This window comes from Doryrhamphus excisus, chromosome 19, assembly GCF_030265055.1.
Source record: "Doryrhamphus excisus isolate RoL2022-K1 chromosome 19, RoL_Dexc_1.0, whole genome shotgun sequence".
In the NCBI taxonomy this organism is placed as follows: domain Eukaryota; kingdom Metazoa; phylum Chordata; class Actinopteri; order Syngnathiformes; family Syngnathidae; genus Doryrhamphus; species Doryrhamphus excisus.
The window spans coordinates 5,599,529-5,624,113 of NC_080484.1; the positions used below are offsets into that span (position 1 = coordinate 5,599,529).

A 24,585-nucleotide genomic window follows, 5' to 3' on the forward strand; every position below is an offset into this window, starting at 1 on the left:
ATGGCATCCAGAATGTGTTCCTTCGTGTTCCAGAATGATTTCCTCATCGAGTGGAAAGCCAATGTTGCTAGCACGCCGCCATGCATTTGCTAACGCTGCCTTTTAGTTCCTGCCAGCCTTCCTGAAGCCCACATTATTCACATAAAAACACATCGACGTGCTGCATTCTTCCTGAGTCTTTACACTTCCAAACAAGGAAGTCAAGATGAACTCACCTCCGGCCTAAACAGGCTGCAGTTTAAAAAAAACAAAAAAAAACTATGCAGATAATGAATTAGTCCCCTGCATAAACGGGTAGGGAATTAGCATAGCCCCCTACCTAAAAGGGCTGCAGTTAAAAAAAAAATATGGAGATAAATATAAATATAAACAGGCTCTTGTTGCGGCAAAAAACAACTATTTCTCTAGACTAATTGACCTCCATAAAAATAACCCTAAATACTTATTCGACACAGTGGCACTGCTAACCCAGAAGAGGACCTCTCCTAGTAGTTCCCCCTTCTCAGCCGATGAGTTCTTGCGATTCTTCGCAAATAAAGTTGAGCTCATCAGGAAGGAAATAAAGTACACCCTACCGCCAGACGGGCTTAACATGTCAACCGCCATGATCGCTGCTGGGACTACTTCCAGCCTCTGTCCCACTAGTTTCTCCTACTTTGAGGAAGTATCTCTGGACGAGCTTACAAAACTTGTCAGTACAGCAAAGCAGACAACATGTCTGCTTGACCCGCTTCCTGGGAAACTTGTTAAAGAACTGTTCCCAATTCTAGCCCCCTCACTCTTAAATATATTTAATCTATCACTCTCATCTGGCACTGTGCCTGCAGCTTTCAAGACTGCAGTGATTCGACCCCTGCTGAAGAAACCAACCCTCGACCCCGGGAGTATTTCCCACTATAGGCCGGTGTCTAACCTCCCATTTCTGTCCAAGATCCTTGAAAGAATTGTAGCACAACAGCTCAATGACCACATGGCTTTGGGTGATCTTTTTGAACCTTTTCAGTCTGGTTTCAGGAGAAACCATTCCACTGAATCAGCCCTTGCAAAAGTGACGAATGATCTTCTTCTTTCTATGGACTGTGACACATCTACAATATTGTTATTACTTGATCTCAGTGCTGCTTTCGACACTGTCAATCACTCTATCCTACTGGAACGCCTTCAAACATATATTGGTGTTACTGGTCCGGTACTCTCTTGGTTTAGATCCTACCTTAAGGATCGGACGCATCGTGTCGTTTGTGATGATATGACTTCAGAGTTCTGTGGTGTCACTTGTGGAGTTCCACAAGGTTCAGTGCTCGGCCCTCTTTTGTTTAACATTTACATGTTGCCGCTTGGCGACATCATTCGCAAACATAAGATTAGCTTTCACTCTTATGCTGATGACACTCAGCTATATGTCCCACTAAAGTTAACTGACCCGCGGGACTGCTCTAATTTGGAGGCTTGCCTCATTGATATTAAACATTGGATGTCCTGTAACTTTTTACTCCTGAACTCTGATAAAACTGAGATGGTGATCATCGGCCCTGCTAAACAGAGCCGCCTGTTTAAGGACACCACTCTGAGTTTTGATAATAGCATAATTTCCCAAAGTGACTCTGTGAAAAATCTGGGTGTGATATTGGACCCGACTCTATCCTTTCATAAACACATTAAGAATGTTACTAAAATAGCATTTTTTCATCTTCGCAATATTGCGAAGATACGACCTATTCTATCCACCTCTGATGCAGAGACCCTAGTCCATGCATTTGTCACGTCTCGCCTTGACTACTGTAATGTACTGCTTTCTGGTCTTCCAATGGCGAGTCTCAAAAGCTTGCAGTTAGTACAAAATGCTGCAGCGCGACTTCTTACAAGGACACGTAAGTGTGACCATATTTCACCAATACTAGCCAACCTGCACTGGCTCCCAGTTCATTTAAGATGTGACTTTAAGGTACTGCTTCTGGTTTACAAAATATTACACGGGTTGGCACCTTGTTATCTGGTGGACCTAATTGTACCCTATGCTCCGTCTAGAAACCTACGCTCACAACACGCCGGTCTTTTGACTATCCCGAGAGCCAGAAAGAAGTATGCGGGCTCTAGAGCCTTTTCCATTCGGGCCCCAACGTTGTGGAATGATCTACCTGTTAATATTAGAGCTGCTACCTCAGTAGAAATGTTCAAGTCCCGACTTAAGACTCATTTCTATACTTTAGCGTTTAGTTAAAAATATTCCCTGCCTGTTTTGACTGCCGCTCCTTCTCTCTCCCATACCGCCCCCCCCGGCTGAGGGGGGGGGGTCCAGGAGAGGCTGTTTTGGAAGTTTGCCTTGACGAAACTGGACATCGGTCGTGGCCTACCTTGGAGGCGCTGCAGCAGAGGGATAGTGATCATCTCAAGACCCGTGGCTGCCCAACTGTCCTAATGGCATCACATCTTGGACCTGGACTATTATACTCTATGTTTATATTTAACTGTCACATGTTAACCTCTCCACATCCATTGCAGCCTGGTCATCCTAGAAGGGGGATTCCCCCATCTGCGGTCCCTTCTCAAGGTTTCTTTTTCCCTAATGGGTTTTGAGTTTTTCCTTGCCCTGATGGGGGTTCAGATCAGGGGATGTCGTTTGTCGTCTATTGTCTGTCTTCTTCTGTTGCCTGCTTGTTAAGCCCTTTGAGGCTCTTTTGTGATTAAGGGCTATATAAATAAACTTGACTTGACTTGACTTGACTAGATAATAAATTAGCTCCCTGCCTAAATGGGTAGGGGAATTAGCGCAGCCCCCTGCCTAAACGAGCTGCAGTAAAAATAAATAGGGAGAAAATAAATTAGTCCCCTGCCTAAAAAAACCCAAAACAAAACTATGGAGATAATGAATTAGTCCCTGCCTAAACGGGCTGCAGTTAAAAAAAAAAGAAATATATATATATATATAATAAATTATTAGTCCCCTGTCTAAACAGCGAAGGGAATTAGCATAGTCCCCTGCCGAAATGGGCAGCAGATAAAAAAAAAATAGATAATGAATTAGTCCCTGCCTAAACAGGCTGCAGTTTAAACAAAAAAAACTATGGAGTTAATTAATTAGTCCCCTGCCTAAAACAGGTAGGGGGATTGGCGTAGTCCTCTGCCTAAATGGGCTGCAGATTAAAAACCCATGGAGATAATGAATTATTCCTCTGCTTAAACGGGCAGCAGTAAAAAAATGGATATAATGAATTAGTCCCTTACATAAAAGGGTAGGGGAATTAACGTAGTCCCCTGCATAAACGGGCTGCAGATTAAAAAAAACAAACAATGGAGATAATGAATGAGTCCCCTGCCTAAACAGGTAGGGGAATTAGCGTAGTGCCCTGCCTAAACAGGCTGTAGGTGAAACACAGGCGAAACACACACCTATGGAGAGATTATGAATTAGCTTCCTGCCTAAATAGGCTGTAGGTGAAAGGAAAAAAACAATGGCAAGATATTAAAGTGAAGTGGAAGTGAAAGTGTTTGTAGACGGCGTGTTTATTCTCCAAACATACGTAATGTAATGTATGTCATTTCATTTGTCATCCCGATAAAAGTGAGTTTGTCGGAAAACGAAAGGAATTGTAATGACGGGTTGCCAAAAATAAAGAAGAAAATCTATTTGTGACCCAAGCAATCGAGCAACAAAGACCCCGGAAAGCAGCCCACCCTAAAAAGTGGGCCTCCTTCACCCCTCATCAAGCTAGTTAGCGTGTCTTATCTTTGTCTTATCTGTGTCGGTACGCTGCTGCTGCGTAGGCGCCGCTTTCCCACGCTAAATCGACGGCGTGCATAACGGCGGCCTTGCTTCCCGCCAAGCAGTTGGACTCCGCTTGTCACGTTTGACATGCAAGTGTGAGCGTTACACAATAATTAATAAATAACTGTCATCATCTATGGAGGTGAAGACCGAGCAGCGGCGGCGGGCACCTCCCACCCTCCATCCACCCCCCCCAACAGCAGACAGAACAAAGAGCGTATCCAATGGCAGCGTGTAGGTGGCATTTAAGCCTTTCTTAGTCCAATGTTGTCCACAAGCTGAATCATCGGGTGACTGAGGGAGATAAGCAATATTTGACTATCAATAGAATATTCAGGATGAATCAGCTTCCTGCCTAAAGGGGCAGCGCTCAATGATTGGCCAAAGAGCACCGCAGGGTGCCCACCTGGGCACCTTAACGGGGGCGGGGCAGCCTGGATGATAAAATAAAAGATTATCAAAACCAAAACAAATACGTTTCGAAAGTTTTAGATCGATGGTGTCCAAAGTACGACCCGGGGGCCATGTGCGGGCCGAAGCTGACTTTTTTATGAGCAGTCGGCAAATTCTAAAAACACAATTAAACAAAATTAAAAAATATATAACAGCAAAAATGGAAAAAAGAGAAGTCATTTTACTATAATTAAGTCTAAATATTCAGAGAAAAAATTTGTAATATAAAATAAAATGGTATATTTAGTTAGATAGACGCATCATGAAAATGGAAATGGTCAAGAAAAAAAATTATTCAAAAAAGGTTGACTTTTAAAAAAAAAAGTTATTTTATGGCAATAAAGTCAGAATATTACAAGGTGTGGGGGGGGGGGGGAATAAAGTCAAACTATTAGGGATTAAAGTCATAATTATGGATCAGTACCGATAATTATCACATATCCCGATATCGGTATCGGAAATTGAGAGTTGGACAATATCGGCAAAGAAGCCAATAACAATTTCAAAAATAAAAACTGAAAAAAAGCTGAATTTTTTTAAATGACAAAAAAAAAAAAAATCAAAAATCAAAAATGGAAAAAAAGCTAAGTCATTTTTTTACATAAAGAAACTTATGATAATAAAATTGTTTGAGGGAGGAGAAATAGTTAGTTGGATGTAGTTGCAATGGAAAAACTATTCCGGAAATAAAATCGGAACATTATTAAAACAAAAGGGAAAAAAAATCAACATGAAAAACGAATACAGGAGAACACCAACCTGCCCCCCTCCTCCCAATGTTGTCAGCCTTGGCAGGCATGGAAAGTATTTGAAGTAGGATGCCATTTTGGGTAACAACACCTCTTCAACACCGGCGCCGCGACAAATAATCATATGGGAGCATACAGACAAAGGACATTTGTAATAATTATGAACTATTTTTGTGCATAAGCTCTTTCCACAAAAGCCTTGCAGGCCTTCTTCCTCAGATGTGTACCAGCTGTACACATCGTAGTACTAGTACATCGTAGTACTACCGGCTAAACCGTCACTCTATGCTCATTCATTCCATGAAAGAAGTACACTACATGAGTGGGAGTGCAGTAAATCCACTCCGTGGTCTTGATGTCCCCCGGCAGTGTGGACAGTGTGCCCACTACAAGAACCTTCATGTTAACTTGGCTGCCAGGCAATTAGAATGAAAACAAGCCGTGAGTGGGAAGATAATGTATGATGTGGATGTCAGCGAGCGCACTGCATGCTGCCACCAGCAGAGGCGCTGTTGTTCATTCATGGAACAACCTTACAGCTCCAGCATGGAAACAGGAGCATTTTATGGTCGGTTCTTTCAGAGTGCTCCTGTTATATAGAGGATCTTTGACAAATATTTTATGGTAGGTTCTTTCAGGAGGATTCTATCATATAGAGGATCTTTGACTAGCATTTTATGGTTGGTTCTTTCAGAGTGCTCCTGTTATATAGAGGATCTCTGACTAATATTTTATGGTAGGTTCTTTCAGGAGGATTCTATCATATAGAGGATCTTTGACAAGCATTTTATGGTAGGTTCTTTCAGAGCACTCCTATCATATAGAGGATCTTTGACTAGTATTTTGTGGTTGGTTCTTTCAAGAGGATTCTATCGCATAGAGCAGTGATTTTCAACCACGGTGCCGCGGCACACTAGTGTACCTTGAGAAACCGTCAGGTGTGCCGTGAGGAATTATCCAATATCACTTTTTATAATTAACATTTATTAATCATTATTTGCAAAAATTGGTTTATTTGCTCAAACGGAAAGAATTGAACAGGGGTGGAATATTCCTTTAACCAATCCGATTGAGGTATCTTGTACCCGCTCAAACGGAATGTTGTCAGGGTGCGTTCTTCTTCGTGGTGTTTTTCTTCTTCTGTTGTTTATTGGCGGTTGGCAAGCAGCTTTCGTATGCATTACCACCATTTGTGGAACAGAATCTAAACCCTTCTATACTTTATTCACAATTCCAGTTTTATTAAAAAAGAAAATATATATCTATATAAAATATGTCCTGAGTTTAATTACAAAATATTAGCAAGATTGAATTTGATCGTTTCCTGTTTAAATTTATCCCGGGTGCGTTCTTTCAGCACATGCTCAGATATGACGTTACACGCAGATCCAGACGTTCTTCGCTTTTAAAAATGGAGGCCAGCAATCGGCACTGGACTAAGCAAAGTTTGTTTTTGATTCAAACTAAATTTCAAGACTGGACAGACGAAAAACTGGCAATACGGAGTTATTCCAACAAGTGAAAGAAAAACTTGGGGAAGCCGGTGTCACGTGATGTTGATGTTTACGTTTTACTGGGCATGCCCTATTGACTATTCTGGTTGATTTTCACAGCGCATGTAGACAAGAGATTGGAATATTCCTTTCCATGGATACCATTGTTTCCCGAAAGGTCATTCGGAAAGAGAAAAAGTGGTCATGTAAAAACGTGGCTACTGTCGAGTGTCTGTGGTGTAAAGACTGGCAGAGCAATGTAATATTGGTCCGTGTGGCAACACCTACCTTGTTCCTCCCATAGACTTATTGATGCACGTGTGAGGTCGTGGTGACATTTTGTAACATTTTTGGTTAGTGGTGTGCCACAAGATTTTTACAATGTAAAAAACATGCCGTGGCTCAAAAAAGGTTAAAAATCACTGGTATAGAGGATCTTTGACTTGCATTTTATAGTCGGTTCTTTCAGAGCGCTCCTGTCATGTAGAGGATCTTTGACTAGCATTTTATGGTCGGTTCCTTCAGAGTGTTCCTGTCATATAGAGGATCTTTGACTGGCATTTTATGGTCGGTTCTTACAGAGCACTCCTGCCATATAGAGGATCTTTGACTAGCTTTTTGTCTTAGGTTTTCAGGGGGAGTCTATCTTATAAAGGATCTTTGACTAGAGTTTTTGCATTAGGCCCTTAAAAACAGGGCTCCTGCCATAAAGGATCTTTGACTATCTTTTTTGTGGTAGGTTTTTTCAAGAAGATTCTATCATATAGAGGATCTTTGACTAGTGTTTTGTGGTAGGTTCTTTCAAGAGGATTCAATCATAAAGTGTGCAAGAGTTTTGCAAGAACCGACTTGAGCTTTTGCAGTCGGTTCTTAAAAACAGCAGAGTGCTCCTGTCATAACTAGGATCTCTGATTAGTGTTTTTGGGTTTGGTTCTTTTAGCAGCACTCCTGTCATATAGAGGATCTTTGAGTAGTGTTTTTGTAATTAGGTCCTTAAAACAGCAGGGCGGTCCTGTCGCATAATGGATCTTAGACTAGTCTTTTTGAGGTAGATCTTTAAAAACATCCCTCTTGTCAGAGGATCTTTGACGTGCATTTTACAGTAGGTTCTTAAAAAGGCACAGCACTCCCGCCACATAGAGGATCTTTGAGCAGTGTTTTAGTAAATAAGTCCTTAAAACAGCAGGGTTGTCCTGTCACATGAAGGATCTTAGACTAGTCTTTTTGAGGTAGATCTTGAAAAACATCACTCCTGTCATTTAGAGGATCTTTGACTTGAATTTTAGCTGTAAATTCTTCAAAGTGCAGTGCTGTCTTATAGAGAATCTTTGAGTAGTGTTTTTTTGTGGTCAGTCAGTAGTGTTCGCTTGTCATTCCGTGGCCAGTTTGACCCTGGAACTGATTATTTCTACTCCCATGACCTCTTATGGAAAAATACAAGCAAGTGCCTTGGCAAAATGACACTGAAGAACACGGATGAACATGATAAATATGATAAATATGATCAACATGGCACATTGACAGGAGCAAACTCAAAGAGGCCTGCGTGTCCTCGTGCCTCACAGGAATAGAAATAAATCCACATCTGCTGGTTCACATTGATAAAAGCGTGTTTGAGGGATGGTTAAAGATTAGGAGCGACTATCCAGCTGTTGGTTCTCTCAGGATTTGGGGAGCAGATTATCTCCTAAACAGCCCAACACACAGCAGTAGCATTCACTGCAGCAGAATCGAACCAACGGGAGCCATATTGACAACACATATATCACCATCACATTTACACTTTGAGCAAAACACGGCAACCACGACTAGCACCATGTTGCTGCTGTTGTGGAACATGTTTAATTCCTTTCCGAATGGGTGACATTTGCAGCACAAGGAAATGCACCTTGCAAGAAAGATGACATTTTAGCCAACGGATTCTTGTTTTACCTTTATAAAAACGAAAAAAAAAAACTCACTAGCAGGCGGCTACACAGCATCAAAGACAGACAAACGAATAAAATCACTGCTTATCTCACTAAAATGGGATTTTGGTTTGTTTTTTGTTGTGTTGTCAACGTCTGCATTTACACTCAGCCCTGCGCTCTGTCTGACAGGTGCCTGTCCATTAGAAGATGATGACGCACGTCGACGCCACAATTCACACAAAAAAACAACAAACATTTAATAATGAAAGTAGCCGCTCTTTTTTATATTCATTCGTTGTGTTTCTTTTACCTGGAAGGCTAGCAGAGGCGCGGATGACACAGAGCATGACCACGGCCAGGAACAGCGCTGAGGCCCGGCGATGACGTTCGCTCCTCCGGCTGGAGAGCGGCGGCATCGTCGGTGGTGGTGGTGGTGGTTGGTGGTGGTGGTTGTTGGTGGGGTCTTGTCGGGAAGCGGGGGTTGTGTTGTCATTCCCCCATCGTTTGTCGGTGTTGCGTCGCCGTCGTGTAGTCGATTCTGTGAAGCGATGGAGCGGACAGGCAGGCAGGCAGGTAGTCTATCCGGTAATCCTTTGCGACGTCGCTGCTAAAGATAGCGGAGCTTCAGGCGGAGAAGAAGGAGGTGTGTGAGTGTGTGTGTGTGCTTGGTGCCTTCAGTGTCACCTCGGAAACTACCGAACAAGCACAGGTTACTTTCAGGAGCAACCTTATTGCTGTGATTGTTTATGAACTGCTTGGTTTATTCGGTATCTGGCAGCCTCAATTTAATACAAAACCAAACCGGAAGACTATTATCTTTTTAATTACTGGTAAACGTAAAGTGTATTTGAAACTTAATTACCAAACGTTGCATTAAATAATATCAAATGTTCACATTTACAAACCCGCAAAATAGCTTGGGCTACAATGAGTTTAAACACTGACAAAGCTGGAAAAAAAGCAAACGGACTGTAACGTGAACAAATAATTGTATTTTCGTATTATGGTTGTTTGTGTTATGAGTAATTCCAACCGTTTCCCAGGCCCTGAAGGCATCACCGTGCAGGGCGAGTTGACAGTGCAGCGAAGAGAAACGTAGGGCGACGTGGTGACGTCACCAACCGGTTGGATAACTACTCATATCACAATAATTGCTGCTCGGTGTAAGACACATTTGAACATTTAAAATACACAAAAATATAACGTCACACGGAAGCCAATATTGTACATAAATAAGAGAGAAACTGATTGTAAATTGATATTTATTGCGTCAGCTCAGAGACTTATGCATATTTTTTATGGCACATTGAACTTCAACCTTAGAAACTGCTGACCACAATATAAAACAATTTGAAAATGTCATATCCTACCATGCCCCCACCCCCCACTTACCATTTATTAAACGTATTAACAGCACTAAGCACAATCCTGAGGTAATAAAGGTTATCCAAGCCTTGGTACTTAATAAAACAAATATATCAAATAAAAGATGAATGAAGCAGCATCATGGAAATTTTCCACCGTGCAAACATGAACAAAAAATATTAAATCTGGCTCACTTTTGCTGCATCAAACCTTTTCCATTTCAGTCCTTGCAGCAACGACATGAATCATGAAGACACTGTCGATGCCACAATCAATCTTTGAAACCATCAGCTTCATAATAAATGACCATGATAGCACATAAAGGTTGCTTATTGCGTCACGTAGCGCCTGGCACACGTTCATTTTGTTGTATGGAGCATCAGTATTAGGGCCACACGGAAAGGAAACAAATCACATTTACAATTACAATTTGGGATTATGAAAATAAAATATCAAAAAAATATTATGGGACTTGTAGAGGGAAAAAATACTGTCCAGAAATGAAGTCAATATTACCAAAATAAATCAAAATATTACAGCAATAAAATTTAAATATTACAATACATTTTTATTTTTTTTATTTCTAAATAAAAAAAAATCTAAAAATATTTCAAGTTTATTCTCACAATTTTGCCAATTAAATTATTTCGATTAATTATTCTTAGTGAAGCATAAATTAAAAAAAATAAAAACAACACAGATTTAGGGGCTGTTTAGTCCAGAAATAAATTGTTAGAATAAATCCCCCAATATTATGGCAATAAAATTGAAATACTTTTTTTTGTCTAATCTTTATCTCAAATATTTCAACTTGAATCTTATTTGATGTTCTTCCCCCATGTGGCCTTAATACTCATGTGGTCTCTCAGACAAACCTGATTGAAATTATTCTTGCCATAACATGAACAATCCAAATAATCACGGCGATAGCAACAATAATCATTGCACAAAAACAAAATGTACAAACAATCCAAAAGTACTAAAATGCAAGGCAGCTAAAGTCTACAAATTTTACTTTTTGGAATGTTCTATTATCACGCAGTGAAAAACAATAAAGTCCCACACTGCAGAAAGAAAATACACTCTTCAATTTCCCTGAAGTTGCTTTCCAGCTCAACAGGAAGCCAACATTTTTCAGATCATTAATAGTGTTAAAAAAAAAAGGTGCAAAATCTAGACGTAATAAAAAAGATTGCATAACAACACAGGTGACTCTCCGCTACCTCGACTAACGCTTCTCTAAAGGTGAGGTAAGTTAAGATCTATTAACTTCAGGGACACAGGAGGTTCAAGCTTTTTTTTTCGGGCTGGAATGACCTTGTTTTGTCTCAGCGGATTAAAGCTCCACTTCCACGGTCTGCTGCCAGGAGGTGTGGCTCCGTTCAGTGGTCACAGTCCTGGATCTGCTCTGCTCTGCTCTGCTCTCAGGGCTCAGTTGTGTCTCCTTTAAGCTCCTCGCCTTCACCAACGACAACTTCCACGATGGACCCACCACCGGATGCAGCTTCCTCTTCTTCTTCCTGCTCCTCCACGTCTTGGTCTTCGGCCAGTCGCAGTTTGATGTTGATGCCGACAGGTTTGTCGGTCTTAGCTGGATAGCAGAAAAATCAGTGACAACTATGACAAAAACGGCATCATAAAAATAAAAAAAAAACAATCGGCACAATTCTACGCAAAAAAAGTTGTAATACTACGACAGTCAAGTCACAGATTTAGGTTGAATTTAACCAATGATGAAGTTGTAATATTAGTCCATACTTTGGTGAATAGTTGTTGTGATCTAACATCTATCCCTCTACTTTATTTTCATGTCAATTTTAACCCAACCGGTCGAGACAGACGGCCGCCCCACAGAGCCTGGGTTCTGTCATATGGAAGGATACCTGAGCACTGGATGGAATGTGAGGATTATGTGAGGACATGGAGGGTTTTAGCTGGGGTTTTAAAGGTGGACAGATCAGTGCAGCTGCAGGCGGGTGTGGGGAGGGACTTCCAGAGGGAGGGGGCAGCAAAACTAAATGGTATGTCCTCCCCAGGTTTGATGCTTTTCCCATCAAAAGGTGGTGTGACGTGAACTTGGCCTTAGAAGAGCGTGCAGAGGTGGCAAAACCGTCTTTAGCGGTTGATTGCCAGAATATTAAAAAAAAAAACAGAACAATATGATCAGATCAGTCCCGATCCGGAGAGTGAGCAGCAGGTACACATTTTGACCACTGAACACCCGAATGACACGCTGCTCTCCAGCCACGCAATTCGATAGCCAAGGCAGGACCCCCGGACCCCAGCTGTAAATTTTTTTCATGGAAAAGTCCCACGTAAGGGAAAAAATATAATTCTAAAGAAAATATTTTAAACTTTACTGTACCATTTTGACAATAAAGTCAAAGACCTACATTCCTTTTTTTCAAAATAAATTTGTAATTTTATGGAAAAAAGTCATAATTTTTCAAAATAAATTTGTAATTTTATGGAAAAAAGTCATAATTTTTCAAAATAAATTTGTAATTTTATGGAAAAAAGTTTTTAATAATTTTACGCACCCACTGCCTCACCGCTGTAGCTTTTTTTCATTACATGGAAAAAAAGGAAGGGAAAAATATAATAATTTTAAAGGAAATATTTTAAACTTTACAAGGACAAAGCTGTACCATTTTGACAATAAAGTCATAGACCTATATTCCTTTTTTTTCCAAAATGAATTTGTAATTTTATGGAAAAAAGTCCTAACTTTTAAAAATGAATTTGTAATTTTATGGAAAAAAGTTTTTAATAATTTTACGCACCCACTGCCTCGCCACTGTAGCTTTTTTTCATGGAAAAAAAAGGAAGTCCCACTTAAGGGAAAAATATAATCATATTAAAGGAAATATTTTAAACTTTACAAGGACAAAGCTGTACCATTTTGACAATGTCATAGACCTATATTACTTTTTTTTCCAAAATAAATTTGTAATTTTATGGAAAAAAGTTGTAATTTTCTAGGAAATTTTTAATACATTTTTGAGAATAAATTTCCAATTTTACATGGAGTTTTTGTCTACGAGTTTTATGGCGATTCCATGGCAAGGTGTTCCATGGGGAGCTGAGGGCTAAATATGGCGATGTGATTGAGGTGATGTTAGCATGTGATGTACAGTAAATACAGTCGTCTAGTAAGAGTCAACTGTGGCACGCTGCAACCTTCAGCGCTGACAAACTGGCTCGTCTTGTTTTAAGGATTCGTTTGTCTCGTCTTGTTTTGAGGATTGTTTCCTTTTAGCTCACCGCGTCCCAGCTGCCTCTCCTTGGGCAGGAGCAGCACGTCCACGTTGCGATGCTCCTCCAGTGCGGCGGTGAGCACGGCGCCCTCGCGGCTGAACAGGAACACCAAAGGCAGCGTGATGTCCGCGGTGGAGTCGCCGTCGCCCACCATTTGGAAGAGCGGTGTTTCCTCGCTGCTGCTTCCCTCGCGGTGGTCTGGAAGTGAAGACAGTGACGATGGGGATATTATTTAGAGGTTCTGTTGCACAAGGCGGTGGGCCTCACCTATGAAGATGACTCCTGTGGCGCCGGCCTCCTGCAGGCGACGAGCTTTGGCGGCGAACATGCAGTCACCACGCAGCGCCACGGCGATGTGGCCTTTAAGCTCTGCAGGGTTTTCCACCGGGCCGCATGCCGTGTAAGGGGACGCCTTGGCGAGGCTGCCTTTCACCTGAAACATCACAGCACGCTTTAGGGTTAGGATGCACTTTTCTACAAATCAGTCAAAAGAACACAAATAAACTCTTTCTTGCTCGGTCTCTCCAATATGGAAGTCATTACACTCGACTCGACTCCTCAATACTTCCTTTCCCAGCAACTCAGTTGCATCACAAAAGGAAAGGAAGTAGAAGAGGTAGGATTAAATAAACTCTTTGTTGAATTAATACTACTCCAACCACTATTAATAATACTATTATAATTATGCATTTGTTATTAATGATAATAGTAATGTTTGTCTTACTATTACCGTATTTTCTGGACTATAAGTCGCTCCGGAGTATAAGTCACAAAAGGCCAAAAATGCATAATTAGGTAGAAAAAAAAACAATGTCTTTGAATGCATCTTCTCAATGCCTTGTATTAGCATTTTACTTTATTTAGCCATTTTGATGCATTAAATTGCTAACTTTAGGCCAAAAGTACGTAGATTTTATTTAAATGTGAATACCGTATTTTCTGGACTATACTAAGTCACTCCAGAGTCTCACAATGCCAAAAATTCATAATTAGGTAGAAAAAAACATACATAAGTCACACTGGAGTATAAGTCTCACAATGCCAAAAATGCATAATTAGGTAGAAAAAAACATACATAAGTCGCACTGGAGTATAAGTCCCATTTTTTGCGGGTAATTTATTTTACAAACTACTTGACCAAAACAGACATTACGTCATCTTGGAAGGCAAGTTCTAACAATAAAAGAATAGAGAACAGGCTGAATAGGTGTGAGATATGCTAACACAATGGTTATTCAGCTACACTAAAAATAAACATGAACAGAAAAGGTGTCCAGTGTTTATGAAAACAGTTTTTTCATTTATAAGTCGCAGGAACAGCCAACCTATGAAAAAAAGTTTGACTTATAGTCCGGAAAATACGGTATTATCATCATAAACAACAATAAATATCTACAAATCAAAATGTATGTATAGTTATTTATTAGTCTTTTTTTGTTATTGTGTTTTTCAGGTAGCATTTAATATCCTTATGAATGATACTAGTAATGTGACTATGATTGTTTCAAACATGTGTTGAGTGGGTTTTTTTCTCAGGCAAACCGATGTGACCTGTTGTATGGCAAACTCACCCCGTGTTCTCTTGTGGTGAGGTCCAATCCAAACTTGGCGGGGCCGGCGGTCAGCACGGTCCGGCCCAGAAAGGGGGGCGATATAAGCTGCACAGCGTGAGGCACCACCTCTTCCTCGTCCAGCGTTTGGCTCACCTCGGCCACCAGCTTCACGCGGTACACTGCTGTATGCTCCTGATAAGCGGAGGGGGGGTTTTGTACCCCATTTTTCATAAAGTCAAACTTGATGTTGTTGTATAAGTACAAAGTAGAAGAAGTACCCTTCTGGCGTCTCCTGTGCCGAAGTCACCGAGCGGCGTGAGAGAGATCCCCATGCTTTTTAAGAACTCCACTGGCTCCATGCCGCCATCATGAAGGGGTAACTCAATTTCTCTGCAACACACAAATGCATATTTTCATGAAAAGCTGCAATAACAAAACAACACACCTGACGTAGCTAACGAGCTCCACTGTGCACCAGAATAAGGAACACACCTGACAGGTGAAGGGTGGACAGCTCTCCCCACGCCCGTCAGGTACTTGTAGCTGTCACGGATGCTTTTGGCAAAGGTGGGGTTGTTGGGGAACAAGGTGTCTGTGCTCGGGCACGTGTGTGTGAACAGGTCGTCTTCGGGACCTTCTTCGTCACTCCTCTGGTGAGTCACAACATTCATAACAATCACACCATTGCATCTACTGTATATAATACAGCAGTCTGTATACACTAAATGATATAATTCAATTGTCTACCGTCTCCTATAGCAAACACCCACCAGAAACATTACCAGCTGTGGCTGTAGGCAACCTCTTTCAAAGAATCCAGCAACTATCTACCTCTGCATGCGCTTTCAAATATAAGTTGCGCTCCTGAGCGCTTGGTGGGAAAGACGTGTGTTTTAAAATGGCCGTACTTCTGTACTGTACATATTCAACATCACCTCATTGTTGCAGTTTGTGCTTTTAATAAACTTTGAATAAACGACGGTGAAAGAGGGCCGTTTTCTTTTCCCACTTTTTCATGCACTCCATATCATGATTAAGTTGGTTGTTCAGATGCAGTTGTCCCTCACAATATCGCTGTTCGATTAGAGCTCCATTGCTATATCACGGTTTTTCAGTCTATTATTAGTCAGAAAAGAAATACAAGTGATATGTACTACGGTGGTCACTAGGTGGCAGTAATGACATTAGCTTACATCAGACTACCTTAATGCTGCATGAAGTCTTTGAATTTTTTGGCTTCTTAGATTTAGAAGAAATACATTTGAGGTTAAGTGGTTAGCTTCATTGTGTTCAAGGCTATTAGCTCGCTAGCTAGCGGCTGTCTGCAGCATAAGAGTTGCACAATTTCTTGTAAACAATGAACAATAGGAGCGTAAAGGTGACTATAGGGGTGTTATGTCATGTCTACAAAGCTCTAATAATGTTAAAAACATATTTAGAAAGTCATAAAAAATATTTTCTATGCTCCAATTATGAATATATTCCGAAGGATGACTCTAATGGGTTTTCACATCACAGAAAATACAGTCCCCTCCAAAAGTATTGGAACACTGAGGCCAATTCCGTTATTTTTGCTGTAGACTAAAAACGTTTGGGTTTGATGCCAAAAGATAAGCAACGTTTCAGCTTTTATTTCCAGGTATTTACATATGGATATGATAAACAACTTTGTAAAAGAATACCACATTTTTAGGTGAGCAAAAGTATTGGAACAGGCAGACTTAAGATAAATTAAAGTGAATAATATTTAATATTTTGTTGAAAATCTGTTGTTTGCAATAACTGCAATAACTAATAAACGAAACAACCAAAAGATGCCGCAGTGAAAGCCTTGAAAAACATCACAAAAGAAGGAAAGTGATGTCAGTGGGTAACAGGAGTGATGCAGTTATTACAAACAAAGATATTAAGTATTATTTTCACTTTAATTTATTTTAAGTATGCCTGTTCCAATACTTTTGCTTACCTAAAAATGTGGTGTTCCTTTACAAATAATGCTATCTTCTAAGTTGGTTATCACCTCCAGATGTAAATACCTGGAAATAAAAGCTGAAATTTTGCATCTCAATTTTTTTCTTTTGGCATTAAACCCAAACGTTTCCAGTCTACAGCAAAAATAACAGAATTGGCCTTATTGTTACAATACTTTTGAAGGGGACTGTAACAGGCTCTTTGCAATTATTTACTTTTTATTAAATTGTATAAAAGTGTTAAATTATTAATTCATTCATTCATTCATTTTCTACCGCTTATCCTCACGAGGGTCGCAGGCATGCTGGAGCCTATCCCAGCTGTCTTCGGAGGAGAGGCGGGGTACACGCTGGACTGGTGGCCAGCCAATCACAGGGCACATATAGACAAACAACCATTCACACTCACATTCATACCTATGGACAATTTGGAGTGGCCAATTAACCTAGCATGTTTTTGGAATGTGGGAGGAAACCGGAGTCCCCGGAGAAAACACACGCATGCACAGGGAGAACATGTCAACTCCACACAGAGATAGCAGAGGGTGGAATCGAACCCGGATCTCCTGTATTAAATTACATAAAATGTAATTATATTATATTTAATTGAGTTGTGTTTTATTTAGGAGATGCAATGTTTTTTTTTCTTTTTCAATTATTAATTATATTTTATATTTAAACATTTGTATATTGATTTATTTTTTGTTTGGTATGCATGTAGTTCTATTACACAGTGGTTAACTAGAAAAGGCCTGGCTCAATGTCTGAGCCTCTCATGGATTCTTTACATTATTCCATGATTTTCTATGTGAATTTTGATTGTAAAAATGTATAAAAACTGGATGTTTCAGTTAATATACAAACAGGCACGCACACACACACACACACACACACACACATCCTGTGTGGATGGACTGAAAGGAGTTCTCAAAAGTTTTCAACAATTTTGGCATTTTTCCTGCCCACAGATCTTCACCACAAAAATCTTCAAGGGCTTGAAAACTGCCCGGCATGAGGAACTAACTCGTCAAAAGGAAAGAAAGAAAAAAAAAAGAGCTATGCCGGGAGCTGACAACCACTCAAAAGACAAAAGCTAATGCAATCATCCAAATACCAAGATGCACCATGGGTAGAAAAGGAGTGTTTAGCATGTTGGCCACACAGTCAAGAGATGGGTTTTCTCTGGGTGCTCCACTTTCCCCCCACATTTTAAAACATGCATGTTAGGTTCACTGGCGACTACAAATTGTCCTGTGATTAGCTGGTGATTAAATATAAGCTCTTCTTCTTCCTACACCTTTTCAGACATGTTGAATTGTGCACCTGTTATATACAGTATACTGTATGACATAATGAGGCATTCTGACCGTTCTGTTGCCCTGGCAGGACGGCTGCGCGGTGGAGAGCGACACAGGCAGGAGGTGGGCTTCTGTGGTGAAGATGTAGTCGTCGATGTCGATGGGTAGCTGTGTCTTCTCCGTGAACAGCAGGTACAAGTATTTAAACATCTCTGCCAGAAAGAACGAGTCCATTCTGCACACCACACACAAAAACACACAAATCACACAAACCGAAGACATCAGGTCGACGGAGTATCATTGTACGGCCGCAAGATGGCAGAATCACTCCATACGTCATTGTATACGTGCTGACAGTACCTGTCTTCATGCGTCCCAGTGCGAACGTCTTGCACGGCGGCAAACCCGCAAGGCACTCTGGCATATGCATTGAGTTTCTCTGCAATGGACTGGCCCACTCTGAGGTAGTAGGGGTCACCGGTGGCCTGCAGGAGAAGAGACATTGTTTAAGTCAGGGGTGTCCAAACTTTTTCCCAGCGAGGGACACATAGTGAGAAAATGAAAGGATGCAAGTTTGTTACAGTTTGATACAGTTCAAGCAAGTTTCACTTTGACACAAATTTAGCCATACGTACTGTATTTGTTTGTTATATACTGTATTTAGCCAAAATATCTAAACATAAACACACACACCATTTACAATTTCACATTGTAAATGTGTGTGTATACGTTAAAATGTTCCTTCAATCGGTAACCTTGTGCACGCTACACACCTCCGTGCTTTTCAACTTCCTGCTTGCTGTGGAGCATGTGGGGAAGGTGCATGCCGAGCTCTTATAAAATGCACTTCTGCCACCTTGTGGTAGTTCTTAAAACTGCACTAAAGCCAAACAATTCTCATAAATTGACCGGACCCCCCCTCCACCTTCTTTTTTATTTTCAAACTATTTACTTTTCAAACTATTAACTTTTTACTTGTAAATTATTTCTCATAGCTTTGTTCCCATAATATTTAGACTTAATGTCCACTATAAAACTTAATTTTCTAAAAAAATATATATATATTTTATTTATATTTTATGCTACTAACGTCACATTATTTTTTATCATATGACAATATAATGAAAATATTATTGTCATATGATTGTCATCAATGACAATATATTTCACTATTCCTCCCAATATTATGATTTTTTTTGTTGTTGAATTTGATTTTTTAAATGTGCTGTGGGCCAACAGGCAGTACATTGGATGCCAATGTTGAAGATGGGGTTTGCGTTCTATGATTGGTAGGGGTGTCATGAGGTGTTGGACAATGTCATCATCATCGGTAAGAGAGCCAATATGGAGCATCTGCGGTTACTAGTCACCTTATAGAGGTAGTAGGTGCTTTCGGCAAACTCTGGTCTCAGGAGGTGTTGGCCCCAGTGAACACGGAATTCCGTGGTGAAAGCCTGCCAAGAAATGAAATAGAAATCTGCTCATATTCGCTCCGACCACACAGATGTTTGTTTTCATTTGTATTTTACCTCAGGGAGAAACTTATGTTGCTTGGTGACTTGATAGAGCATCTCGTGAGTCTCAATGGCCGGCTTCAGGTCTCCTCTCAATACCTGAGAGATACATTAGCAACTGCTGCTACACTTGGACTGCATGAGTCCAGCATCGGGAGAGAATTACAGACCTGTAAGCCTGGGAAAAAGGCCAGCAGGGAGTCCATCCAGCTGCGTGCGCTCACTGTGGGGTTGTGCATGTGCACGTTGAGCAGCAGGGGGGGCTGACTTATGTACTTCATAATGGCACTGTAGTGCTGTTACAGTAAACATCATGAAAAAGATATGAGCGCCAACACGAGGAACACAATCCCAAAGGTTAAGCTGGTGAACGGCCTACAGTGTTGAACCTCTCCAGAAAAACCTTGTCCCCGAGAAGAATGTAGGCCTTCATCAAATATTCGTAGTAGGAATCGATGCCGGCACCGACGCCGCTGTCTGCAAACGCAAACGTGAGACGCACAAGTTACAGTCAGCTCATATTCAAATCCATTCCTGATCCTCTTGTGGATGGTGATGGTGGTGCTGATAACGTCACTAGGACTCACCCCGTCTGACCCATTCTCCATTATGGATGTTGATGACGGTCCCCACGAGGTCACTTCCTTTCTGCCTCCGCTCCCACAGGACATCCAGAGCTCTGCGTGCATGCTCCTAGGGAGACACACACACAACACATTCATAAACATGTTGGGCTGCAACCATTCAAACGGTCACTTACCACAACGCCATCTGCAAATATATGCAGTCCCTGCCTAGAGGATGCACTTTTAATTCATAAAAACCTGATTTCTTGGATTGTTATCAGAATGTTAAAATTAAATTGCCATCAAAACCCACAGAACCAGCCGGTCCATTAGGCAATATAGGTAAAAGCTAAGTGTCATGGCCACTAGACTGGGGGGAAAAAACTCCCCTTCACCAACTGATTTTGTACATACTGTAATTTTGCATATACAGTAGTTGTAGAGAACAGTTTTATATAGTTTTTGCATAGAGTCGATTAGTTTTTATTTGTTATTTCATAGAATAAATGAAACTTATATACAGTATATAGTATAAATAACTCTTGTTTAAATTATTTATGTTGATTGCTATATTATAATTTACTACTGCTATTATTATTATTGTTTATTGACTAATTTGACCGAGGTAAGATTTTCTTTTGTATTTCATTTTGTTTGGGTTATGAATTTGTAATTTGTCAGTGAACTGATGTGAAATAGTGCCCTCTGCTGGATCCATAGCTGCTCCACCCTTCTCCCCCACCTATTTTCTATGCAGCTTATCCTCACTAAGGTCGCGGGTATGCTGGAGCCTATCCCAGATGACCACCACATTCTATTTAAATTACTATTTTTTTAAAAGTACAATAGCAAAATAAAAATCCATGAATAAGAAGGGATCTAGAGTTAATACAGTACTTCATATAATAACATGACAATGGAGATTAGAGTACTAATCAGTGAATTGGTTGTTACAAATGAATGGATTATGTTGTCCGTATTGCTATGAATTGCATGGCACTACTTGGCTGCAAAAAGCAGAGCCGCTAGCGAGTTAACTCGTTTATTCAAGGAGCATTCAGCTCCATAGCGCTGGATACCTCAAAGACAGCCTCTCCTGACAATCTGCTCAGGGCGGCAAACTCCAGGATCATCGTTCCCGCACAGGCGGTGCACGTGTCCGACTCGGTGCCCGTACGTGAGAGCGGGTTTCGCACGCCGTAACGCAGATTGACCTGGACATAAAAACAAATTCATCTCACCCTGAATAGGCTCAAGTCAAATCCCCCCAAAAAGGTAAGATGAGTACCTTAGGGTAAGGAAGGCCACTTGTGGTGTTGAAGGCAGGTAGCAGCCTATGCCCGAGCTCCGTAGCCATGCTGAGGAGCTCGTCTTTATACCACTGCATCCTTCCACCGCGCTGACGCAGCAGGTCGGCCATCACGTGGGCTCCCAAGAGCCCCCTGGAAGGATTCACACACACACGTGCTTGTCAGTCTGCAAAAAGGTGAAGTGTGTGTACAGTGTGTGTTTCATACAGATGTGTGACAAATCTAAAATCGACACAACTTATGGGGTTTGGTGACAGCACCACCATGTGGGGCTTTGTCCAAAAAATAATAGCGTTTGACAAATTTTTGAGAATAAATAGATATCAAATGTGAACAATGTACAGCGTTAACAGTAATTTGTACAAATAATTGAAATAATTTTGAATAAATAATAAGAATTTAAAGTTTTGCGTGTGTGTGTGTGTGGGCAGGTAGAGGGGCTTATTTGGCATTCAGCAGTCTGATGTCTAGCATCATATATGTAGCACGTGTAGCATGCGTAGCACGTGTAGCGTGTGCAGATACCCCAACACTCTGATGTTGGTCTCAAACACAGACACCACCACATCATTGTCCAGGCGTACGTCCGCCACCGCCTTCTTCACGCCGTCTTCAAACTCATCCAGCTTGTTTAACACCTCCAAAACACAAATGCAGAATAGTACAATGAAACATGAGTGTCTTTGTATGCTTCCTAAAGGTGGGAAGCAGGAACTCACCACCAAGGTATCCAGAGTGTCGATCAAGGTAAGTGAAAACCTGCAGATAAAGGGGAAGAAAAGGGGAAGGTTCCAGTTACAGCCTGGGTCAAGTGGGCGGGGTTCTGATGGAATTCTTCCAAAAATAACGTATCCAAACGTGTCTTTGTGGACATAGGAACGTTTAAGAGTACGTACTTCCCCAAGGAGTCGTCGATGTCGCCTCGGTTCGGCTCCTGGCCACGCACTCTCCCCTTGCAGCTAAGAGGCATCAGCTCGTCAGCCGGATAAGCATATTTCTGCAACACAGAATGAAACATAACTACTGTCATCAGAGGCCTCCAAACTGCAGCTCGTTCTTTACTGTCTCTCAAATTTATAGTTTTAAAAAATATTATGTAATTTGTCTGAGTAATTATTACATTTTAACAATATAGATTTTATTGTAATTATAATTGTATTATTTCATATAAAATATAATTACAAATGTTTATTTATTCATTCTATTTTACAACTACTTATATTTAATATTTATATTTAATTATATTGAACTCATTAAGAAATTACAATAATTTATTTGATATATGATTTAATATATTAACAATTACATTAATTAACTAGAAATATTTAATTTTATGCAGCAAAAATATAATTGTGATCTTTTTTCTTCTTGATCTATTTTACATAAATAATTTGCATAAAATATATGTGGTTAAATATAAATGTAATAATATTTTATTATAATTACATATAATGTAATAATTACAACTATTATCTTAGTTATACATAACTATTTGGTGTTTAATTATTTATATTGTATAATATAAATAAAATATTTTATATACATATTTGGATAGTACTACACAAGAATTATAATTGTACACATTATTATTTGATAATTAATCATATTTTATTACATTTTATAATTTTATTACAATTTAATGTATTTATAGAATATTTATTATATATAATTATAAATATATTTATATTGTAGTATATTATAATTAAATTAAATGATTATGATGACTATTATATTAAAAATTAAAATTATATATATATATGTTACCCACAGGACTATGATTATCTTTTTATTCTAAGTTGTTGTTGGTGATGATATGATGTGCTGTGATGTGATGTATGGCAACATACTCAAACTGTTATTTTATGTAGTATTTTCATCTTTCTTGCCAGCGTCCTGCTGTAATTTCTTGTTATGAGCAGTCGCCAGCATGTAACAACTTACCATGTAACTACCGTAAGCGTGATCGAACATCTCAACAACACGATCCCTGCACAAAAAGAGAGGTTACATCAGCACCATAAGACTTTTCCCCCCATCCGGCATCTGAAGGAGCAGCACACCAACCTGATGACGCTCTTCTCCTCTGGTGTCATGTGTTGACTCTCTTGACATCTTGTCCAGCCAATGAGACTGATGAGGAGGAATATTCTACACATCATCCCAGTGGCACGCAGCTGCTCCACCACTCGTTTATAAATTGACCTTTTTTTCAAAAAGTCAATCAGTCCTCCCAATAGACTTATCATCTGTCCTCCTAATCCCACACATCTTCATATAGATGGATGAGGTTGTAGAATTTTAGCCGGGACATCAACGGACCTGCTCCCTCCTCCATATTGTTGAGGTCATAACATGTCAAAAGCGTAGTAGCCGATATGTAAACAATGGGGACAGCAAGCTAACTTGGCAGCTGATGGTCCGGGGAATGTCACTGGATAATGTATGAACGTCTGAGTTGACTTCAATGTAGAAACATACTTAAAGGAGCCATTTGACGCCAGTTTGAAAACAAAAGCTTAACATTTACCAGCCACGTATTCACAACCGGCTAGCAGATGGTTAGCAACGCTAGCTAGGCGGAGCATTAGCTTGAGGAAGCAGGCGGGAAATAGTGTTGGACTTGCTGTGGAAAGGTGGCAGTCTTACAGTGGAATGATAGGAGACACGTCGTCAGGAAATACCCCGGCCATATCGTGCCCTGACGCCGAGGAGCAAGCTGTCAAAGAACATCCAGGAGGCAGTCCTCACTCGCAGCTATGTCGGGCGACGCCATTTGCCTTTGGAGTCTGTGACGTCACCACGCACCATGACAGCAGTTTAGCTAACCTGGGACGGTTTTTCGTTACCTGAGAGTAATTCTTCTATCTATACATTTTTAAGATACGCGACATTATAACCGGCACAAATTCATGAAAATCCAACGAGAAAGACGCAAAAATAAAATGAATTTTAGTATCCAGAAAACACGCTGATTTGCATAAAATATCTCAGACATGCAAGTGAGGTGTTCACCACTAGATGTCGCAAAAGGTACTTATTGATTTAGTTACCAATTCGATAATGAATTCAGACAAGTACTTTTAGTAGTTTATTTCAAATCAAAACATAAAGAACATAAGAAATCAGAGTAATGTATTCAAAACCCTTAAGTATATTGAGTGAATCAAGCTAATATGCGTACAACAGAAAACATGACAAAATTATTTAAAATATGTGAAATTTGTACTTTAAACAACCAAAACAACGTAAAATAATTTCTTAAAAACTACTATAAGAATGATAATATGAGTCACAATCCACACATGGCTCTGTTTACATTCCGCCATTGTTCAACAGACTGAGCACTGTGCCGCTGTGTTACGCATTCAGGCGGAAGAAAA

At 40.2% G+C, this 24,585-nt stretch overlaps 2 protein-coding genes across 2 annotated transcripts in view; both read right to left on the reverse strand.

The window, feature by feature from the left end:
* npdc1a (neural proliferation, differentiation and control, 1a) overlaps window positions 1–9,050 on the reverse strand; it is a 28,799-nt gene extending 19,749 nt beyond the window's left edge. The window contains exon 1 of the mRNA XM_058056940.1: window positions 8,682–9,050. Within this exon, the coding sequence (XP_057912923.1) occupies window positions 8,682–8,787 (106 nt within the window). The 5' untranslated portion in view covers window positions 8,788–9,050. The remainder of the gene's footprint in view (window positions 1–8,681) is intronic.
* A 610-nt stretch (window positions 9,051–9,660) lies between these two features.
* On the reverse strand, window positions 9,661–24,075 carry si:ch211-282j22.3 (ER degradation-enhancing alpha-mannosidase-like protein 3). The gene is made up of 20 exons (XM_058057589.1): window positions 23,270–24,075; window positions 23,147–23,192; window positions 22,102–22,202; window positions 21,925–21,964; window positions 21,731–21,843; window positions 21,184–21,337; window positions 20,975–21,109; window positions 19,917–20,022; window positions 19,709–19,806; window positions 19,500–19,625; window positions 19,345–19,428; window positions 19,186–19,269; window positions 18,176–18,300; window positions 17,885–18,050; window positions 15,040–15,197; window positions 14,826–14,937; window positions 14,566–14,739; window positions 13,262–13,427; window positions 13,001–13,192; window positions 9,661–11,327 (listed from the first exon to the last, which is right to left on the reverse strand). Exons 1-20 carry the CDS (start codon window positions 23,449–23,451, stop codon window positions 11,161–11,163), a joined length of 2,529 nt encoding a protein of 842 aa, XP_057913572.1. The 5' UTR covers window positions 23,452–24,075; the 3' UTR covers window positions 9,661–11,160.
* Window positions 24,076–24,585: the final 510 nt, after the last annotated feature.

Bases quoted from the DNA above. Each gene is read 5' to 3' on its own strand.
- si:ch211-282j22.3 (XM_058057589.1), bottom strand. From the start codon at position 23,451: ATGATAAGTCTATTGGGAGGACTGATTGACTTTTTGAAAAAAAGGTCA. The intron at 19,626-19,708 runs GTAGGCCGTTCA...TTACTGTAACAG, and splicing joins TTCTGGAGAGGTTCAACACT to CACTACAGTGCCATTATGAA. The intron at 18,051-18,175 runs GTACTGTCAGCA...TGTGGTGTGCAG, and splicing joins ACTGGGACGCATGAAGACAG to AATGGACTCGTTCTTTCTGG.